The sequence below is a fragment of the Dendropsophus ebraccatus genome, chromosome 8 (genome assembly GCF_027789765.1).
Source record: "Dendropsophus ebraccatus isolate aDenEbr1 chromosome 8, aDenEbr1.pat, whole genome shotgun sequence".
NCBI classification, from domain to species: domain Eukaryota; kingdom Metazoa; phylum Chordata; class Amphibia; order Anura; family Hylidae; genus Dendropsophus; species Dendropsophus ebraccatus.
The window spans coordinates 93,180,519-93,188,440 of record NC_091461.1 but is presented as its reverse complement, the minus strand read 5'-3'; the positions used below and the strand labels follow the sequence as shown (position 1 = coordinate 93,188,440).

Below are 7,922 nucleotides of genomic sequence, written 5' to 3'. Positions count from 1 at the left end.
TGTATTACTTGCCTGAAGAGGTGTGGCCAGAGCACTGCAGTGCCCCAGGCCCAAACGTCTCTCTACTTACTTTCCTGACCCTTTCTCTCCTTGATTGACAGCTATGGCCTTTTCCATTCAATGGCACAAGCGCGGTGAGCTGTACAGTATGATGTCTATGACAGCAAGGTAATTTTTTTTTTAACCAGATTAAAAGGAATTATTTGAAAAAAAAAAAAAAAAAAGCTCAAAACATTAAATTTAGTCAAACAATAATAGAAAACTTTTAAAAGTTGGACAGGATGCCATCTTTGACTATAGTCTCCAGGTTCAGTACAGTACAAGGAATGGCTTCTTGTTTGGCACTTGCCAATGTAGTTTTTTACAAAATTCATTCTAACTGCAGCACCCTGTGGTTCGGTTTCTCTTTGTAAAATATACAGAAATAATATAAGATACAGTATTCACAGGTTTTCCCATCCTTCCTTCTTAGCAGAGTAGAATGGCATTACGAGAACAGGGGAAAAGCAGAGGTCCAGGGGTTCCAGGATAAGGGGAGGTCAGAACATGAATCCTTTTTATAGCCGGTGAACAAGAGGTAGACCTGGGTGGTGGAGTAGGAGAAGCTTGGGAGCAGGGTCGGGTCAGTTGCTTTGGAAGGATGATTTTGTGTCATGGATAAAGTGTTACACTGGGGATGAAAGAAAAAGGCATGTTACAGAAATCTTCAAGACAGAATCCTACGACCTGTAGACACCATAGAATCCTGATATCTGCAGCCGTGGGTCTAGGATTGTAAGTACACAATGCAATGCCTTATACTGATGCCCAACCTTGTGACATATAAGTGCCTTAATAAGCAGTTATACAATGTTGAAGTGACATTGCCAAAATGGCCAGACACTTATACGCCAGTCTTGATTAATGCCCCCCCCCCCCCCCCCCCCCCCAAGTACATATGTAGAGATATAAGCTCTGGGTGCCCGAAGCCAGTGGTGGCTCCATGAATAGTAGCACATGAGGCACCCAGTGCTTCTTATGCAACACTGGCATCTCCAGTATAGTATTATTACAGATTATTATTATTATTATTATTATTATTATTATTATTATTATTATTGTATTATTACAATATGAAATAGAAAGTCAATCATGTATAATGTCTATCACATAAGGGGGCATGGCTTAGTGAAAAGTGGTGTGGCTTCATGTGTTCCAAAAAATGCAGTAAAGCTGTGGTGTCACATTTTGGCATAAAGAAAGCTAAATAATAGTTGGTTTTAAACTTTGGGTCCTTTTACTCATACCAGTTATCGAAAGGAAAGAACCCTCACTGTGGTTAATCGGCTAGTGTAAAAGGGCCAGGAATGAGCTGACGAAGGAGGAATCTCTCGATTATGGGCTGATCAAATCTTTCATGCAGATACTTGTGCCGATGGTTAGACAAATCTAACCTGCCGATATGTCCTTATTGTGCAGGAGATGCCAAGGATGAAAGTATGTCTATTACCTTAATCCTCGGCACCCTTCTGGTGCAGTTAGTCATTTGCTCCGTGGTCCAGTAAGACTATTAGGAGCACCACCCTGCTCTCATAGCGCTGATCTGCTATAGGGGCGGGGCGGTGCTCCTAACAATCTTACTACATAATGGAGCAAATGACTAACTGCACCAGAAGGGTGCCGAGGATGAAGGTAATAGACATACCTTCATCCTTGGCATCTCCTGCATAATAGGGACATATTAGCAGGTTAGATCCGTCTAACCTGCTGACAGTTCCCCTTTGTATCATTGTTAGTCACTTTTACATTATCCTGTGTAAATGGGAATGATCAAGTCAATAGGCCACACAACTATCCAGTTATAATGTGGATATTTGCAGTTGCACTTACTCTATCCTTTAAGAAAAAGACACAAGAATTCATGACCAAGGAAAGCTAGTATGAACCTCCTCCAAACAAGCTCTTTTTACAGAATCCATTAATTTACATCCTTTTAACCTTGAAGGTAGTTTCATTTTCATACCCTGATTGTCATTTTTCCATCTTCCTAAAATCCCCCCAATTTTTTCTACTTACAATGTGTTTCCCTCAACACCAGGGTCGTGTTTTCATTTCTTCAGTCCCACAGATAAGCCGATAATCAGGGCAATAATTGCTAGCAGAATAATTACCACCACAATAATTATGATCATTTTCTGGAGGGAGGGAAGATCAAGGAAAGGAATAAGCAACTGATTACAAAATTATCATTCACAGATACTGTTGTACAGCACCAAGGTAAGGATTATGCTTTGTCAGCTGTATGTCAGCCTATGAGTGTGGCCACAATATTAAACTGTATTAAAGAATATATGTTTTCCGATCAGTACTGCAAATGTCAATTCTAGACACCAGGTATTATCATGGACGCTCGTATTTTAAAGAGTACCTGTCATTAAAAATAACTTTTAAAATACCATCAGGTATGTCAAAAGTTATTGATCGCAGTGGGTCTCACCTCTGAGACCAGTTGTAATCAGGAGATATAGCTGGGGACAGAGCGCGGCAGCAGCTTGATACACTCCCTGGCTACATTGTAGGAATTAGCAAGCAACTAGAGAGAGAGCATGACTGTGCCATCCACTCCCCGGCTGCTTGCTAATTTCTATAATGTAATACAATCTCAAATCTAATCTACAACCCTACATTCTCCTGATCACAATGGGTCTCAGCAGTGAGACCTGCTGCCATCATGTCAAAAGTTGTTTTTTTTAAAGGGGTTATCCAGCGCTACAAAAACATGGCCACTTTTCCCCCTACTGTTGTCTCCAGTTCAGGTGCGGTTTGCAATTAAGCTCCATTTACTTCAATGGAACTGAGTTTCAAAACCCCACCCAAACTGGAGACAACAGTAGGGGAAACGTGGCCATGTTTTTGTAGCGCTGGATAACCCCATTAAGGACAGTGTCTCTTAAAGGCCATATTAGATGGCCCTACCGTGGGGTAAACAAGCGTTGATTTGCTAGATCGGCGCTCATTTACAGAGCCTATTACACAACTTGATAATCATGCAGGCAGGCCTGCACAGACATTGATAGTGATGTCCATGCAGCCCTCACTTTAATCAGCCATTGTCTGATCGCTGTCTCTATTACACAGGGAGATAGCTGTCTAATTTGCCAGATAATTGCTTTGTGTTATAGGGCCTTTAGGTAAATTACCATTTGTTTATGGTCATTCATTTTCTGACAGACAAGGGCATGACCTGATAGTCCAGAGGTCTTTAGCAACAACCTTATCTGATTGTGTATATCCCAGCATGCACTGAATAACAAAAAAAAGGATTGGTCCAAGCAGTACTTCAATCCCCGTTTATGTGATAGAGTAACAAAGAAAGCAACATACGAAATGAAGGACGGGAGGAACAAGCACACCTAAGCACTTTAGACACAGCTAGGATCTAAACCCGGACATTAGGTCAACTACATTGTAACGTGATGTCCTACTGACAAAACAAGTTGTGAATCTACATGCTAAGGGTGTGGAGGATGTCGCTTCAGGGCAAGTCTCACCCGCCTGGCCTCACTCTGGAATTTTACTGCTTTCTTTGTGTCGGCCACTGCTCGTTCCACAAAACCCACCGACTCATCCATGTTATTTTCTATGCGGTCTATAAGGGAACCCTTCACGGAGAAAAGAAAGGGAAGCAAAGGAGGAATAGGAGGAGAGAAGCCAGGGGAGAGGAGTGAAAGTCATAACAAGAGTATGGCAGAGTGATGGTCGAGTACCATGCATGTGGTAGACAAGGATTGGTTAGCACACATAGAGAATTACATAGAAAAGGAGAGTATGAGAACCATGTCCGGCAGCCATGTATAGACAATGGAAGTAAGGTGCAGAAGCAGGATATAGAAATAAAATTAGAAGATATGGACATGCATACAGGGAGATATTGTGCAACCACATAACAAGGTCTACAGCCTTCTGCATGAACGTCCGCTATGTCTCAGAACCCTTACACATGGTGTGGTACTGTCTTATCAGTCACGCGGCGGTCTCCTCGTCTCACCTTTCGTGCTTTATTCTGGTATTTCACAGCTTTTGTGGTCTCTACTCGAGCTTTCTCTACATGTTCCACCGCTTTCATGACGTTGATCTCTATATTATCTGTCACTTCCCCCTGAAATGGACAATATGCTTCAGTAAATGTAGCTGGACAATAGGTTTCAGGAGAAGGGTTAAAGCCACGAGAAGCCAAGAGAAGTAGTTACCTGAGCTATGTCGAGCCTCAGTCTCCAAGCAAAGCATTAAAGATAGAAAACAGGACACAACTGAGACATCCAGCGGCTTATGTGATTTTATTACGGACCATAGAGAATATCTATTCTTCCCAGTATAGAGGACTATGTAATTACTATAACTTCACTCCCATCTGTTATCTATATTCTTATGGTCTCTTTGTCATCACAGCTTCTACATTAACCCCTACGGTTACCTGGTTCTCAACCAACATGGCGATGTCCAGGAACATATCGTGGAGTTCTTTCAAGCTGCTCTCCAACCGTACAATATCACGATGCCGGGACTCAATCTCGCTCAAAGCTTGACGGGATATCTGTGAGTCATTTATTATCTGCAATATATCAGTAATAATCCAGGGGTTATAATCTGCTCACACGACCGTGACAATCACATTGGACAAATTCCGGAAAATGTTGTTAAAATTCCAGATTTTCCAAACTTTTTATGCTCCTGCAAACAATCCAGCTTCTTACCCCAGATGTGAAAATGTTCGGATTTCCACTTTCCAGCATTTCTTCCAATTCTTGATCTGTCGTACTTTTGCCGGCTGGAAAAGACAAGACATAACTGGCTATTATAGATTACGGAGTCAAAACCTCTATATTCATTTGTATTCGGAAAAGTTGTCTTTGATGCAATGTCATTGGCAATCATTGTACTAAAGCTATTGTGCTGCTCAATATACAGTATATTAGAAATGGGTGACTTACTGATTTCCAGTTGTCTCTGGATCCGCCCTTTGCTTCGTTCTCTGAAATCCACTTGAGCTTCATTGTACTTAGTCATAACATCCACAAATTTCCGAGAGAGAACAGAATGCTGTAGATTATACAGGAAATTATATTAAAACAAGTCTTTCTATTTGACCACTCATGGTCAGACTGGCCTACCAAAGTACCAGAGGTTCCTTCAGTAGGGCAAGCGCGGACATGGGCTAATACAACAGGGCTCCAGTGATGTGGCATAAGACATTGCATTTTGAAGCCAATTACTTGCTACTAAGGTCTATGAGATAATGAGATAATTATACTTGATTGATATGTCCTGTATGTGCAAGGATTACAGCAAACATACAATACAATTGTCTATAGGCGTAGGGTACTATTACACGCAACGATAATCGGCAGAATCAGCCCGATTCGTCCGATTATCGCTCTGTGTAATAAATACAACGATCAGCCAAAGACAACGATCATCGGCTGATCGTTGATATAGGTTTGAACCTATAATTGACGGGCGCCACCTACGTATCACTACGTGTAATAGCGGTGTGTGGCCGGCGACTGATGATATACATTACCTATCCAGTTTCCAGGGCTCTTCTTGTGGTCTTCTCCCGGGGTCCCGCACGCTACAGCTTCTGAGCGGCCTGTCTCAGCTGACAGGCCGCTCAGCCAATCACTGGCTGGCACCGCCGTGGCCTGTCAGCTGAGAAAGGCCGCTCTGAAGCTGGAGCGCACGGGACTCGGGGAGAAGAAGACTGCAAGAGGAGCCCTGCAGCCTGGATAGGTAATGTATAAAGTAAAAACAAGGGCTGCAAGGACATCGGTAACGATGTCCCTGAAGCCCTTGTTAAACGATAATCGGGCCGTGTAATAGGCCCAGTAAACGAGCACCGATCTAGCAGATCGGCGCTCGTTTACTGTTATTATTGGGCCTTCATCGGCCCGTGTAATAGCACCCTAAATGTTCTGTATAGATGGATGATGGGTCCTCAGAATGAGGTAAGTATAAGCCACATCAGTCTAAGGCCTTGTTCACATCACGTTTTTGCTGTCCATTAAGAATATATAAAATCCTCTCATAAAAAAAAGGCTTTTCACATGTCATAGAGACATATCAAAGGTTTTGATTGGCCAAGGTCTAAATGTTTGGACCTCCACCGATCTTTAGTCTGTCCCTTTTTCAAATTTATCGCTCTGAGGGGGCGTGCTTAAAGTTAGCTACATTTTTTAGCCAGATTTATCATGTGGAAATTTCTTATTTTGAACAAAAAATTTTTGTGCAGCTGTACAATCAGACACAGGCATAGTTTTTTGCACCAGGCTTAAAAATATCCCCACAGCGTGGATGCTTCGCAGATTTATGTAGAGGCGCGCGTCCTCTAAATAAATCCCATGCGCACCAGTGTGATACCTATGCCAGCTCACAGCTGCGTAGGTTTCCTTACTATTTAAAATGATAAATTTAGCGGACCCAGATCCTGCGCCCCATCTGGCGTAATAGGCATAGAGGGGCTACATGTGAAAATTTATTTGCAAATCAGGCATTTGCAAATAAATTTATTTGCATCTGGCCCCTCTATGCCATAAATCACCCCCATTGTGTTTGATTGTGGCATTGAGAATAATTATTTGTTTGCGATACCTGAGATTTCCGTATTCGAAGGTCAGCAGAGGACTGTATGGTGTCCTGCTCTATGGACTGTTCCATTGCTATAAGAGAAAGGTAAGAGTTTAGAAAAGGTTGATTATTCCAAAGAGGAGGGGAACATATCTTATCTTCCTATTTGATACATGTAAAGAGCCACCATCATGTTAATAAGGCAAACCTATTGATTACCCATTAATGACACTGTATGACACCGGCCATTCTGTGACACGGCCGTGCCACAGAACGGTCGGTATCAGTGAAGATCCTCCTGGGCAGTACTGTATTACCGGCCAGATGAGCTTCATTTTTGTTGTATTGGGATGCAGGCGCATTTGGGTGCGTCCGCATCCCAATTCACCATAGCACATAATGTGTGAACTGACAGTTCTGTGCAGCCGCAATTCAATAAATAGCGGACACACAAATCTGACATGTCTGTCTTTCGTGCGGCCGCTAGGAATTCCTCTGACATCAATGCAATGTATCTTTTCTAATAATCACGGACGCTGTTGCAAATCTGCAACAACAGCCGTGATTAATAGAAAAGATACATTGTGTGAACTTAGCCTATGATAGGTTGTAGCCTGTAATAGTAATGGGCTGTATATGAATCACTCACACTTTAAACGTGACCTGACACTGTTTGCAGCTTTCTTGATCTCTAAAGTCAAGTTCTCCAATTCATCCTTAGTTTCTATAAAAAAAATAAAAAAAAGAAAGAAAAAAAATAACATTTTTGTTATTGGTTGACAAAAAAACCATAATTATAACACTATATCATAGATGATGAAGGGCACTATGAAAATTGTTAGACAACCTCTAAATCCTCAAGGTAGACCATTTTTAGGCAATAATTTCCATCTTAATTAAAAACATAATCTATGTGGTCCTATATGGAGAAGATAGGGTCCCTATCATAGAATAGGAGGTCTGGTTCTTGCATCCCTCAACCTCTTTCCATTCTGTTGCAGTAGATCACTATGGCCTTCAAGCAGAAGAAGAATGTCAGGTTCACTGTCAAGGATAATTAGACCTATCTGAATTGTATCCTCTCTACTCTAAGACCAATGATTCTACGAAACATAAAAAACTAAATACTAAAAGTTGTCTCATGAAGACAGCCCCTGTCCATATGTTCTATTAGGGCATAGACATTATAGAGGCAGGCCCACCATTTGGGTTCTGCATGTATGAGATGTTACGTGGAACAGCTGTATTAGGGTAGCGCATAAGGACCCAAGGTCTTGCTACTAATTTCTCAGGCTTCTGTTTTAGTAAAGTAGTAGAGC

At 41.9% G+C, this 7,922-nt stretch overlaps 1 protein-coding gene across 3 annotated transcripts in view; it reads right to left on the bottom strand.

Annotated features, from left to right (window-relative positions):
• Positions 1-207: 207 nt before the first annotated feature.
• STX3 (syntaxin 3) overlaps positions 208-7,922 on the bottom strand; it is a 30,080-nt gene continuing 22,365 nt past the window's right edge. Inside the window, exons 4-12 of one of the 3 annotated variants that reach the window (XM_069981072.1) lie at positions 7,253-7,327; positions 6,628-6,695; positions 4,971-5,079; positions 4,734-4,807; positions 4,454-4,591; positions 4,028-4,138; positions 3,531-3,641; positions 2,056-2,174; positions 581-670 (exon numbers count right to left, since the gene is read on the bottom strand). In XM_069981072.1, coding sequence (XP_069837173.1) covers positions 2,088-2,174; positions 3,531-3,641; positions 4,028-4,138; positions 4,454-4,591; positions 4,734-4,807; positions 4,971-5,079; positions 6,628-6,695; positions 7,253-7,327 — 773 coding nt within the window. In that variant the 3' untranslated portion in view covers positions 581-670; positions 2,056-2,087. Of the gene's footprint in view, positions 671-2,055; positions 2,175-3,530; positions 3,642-4,027; positions 4,139-4,453; positions 4,592-4,733; positions 4,808-4,970; positions 5,080-6,627; positions 6,696-7,252; positions 7,328-7,922 lie in introns of all 3 variants that reach the window. The other 2 variants (XM_069981071.1, XM_069981070.1) reach the window with 2 other exon arrangements.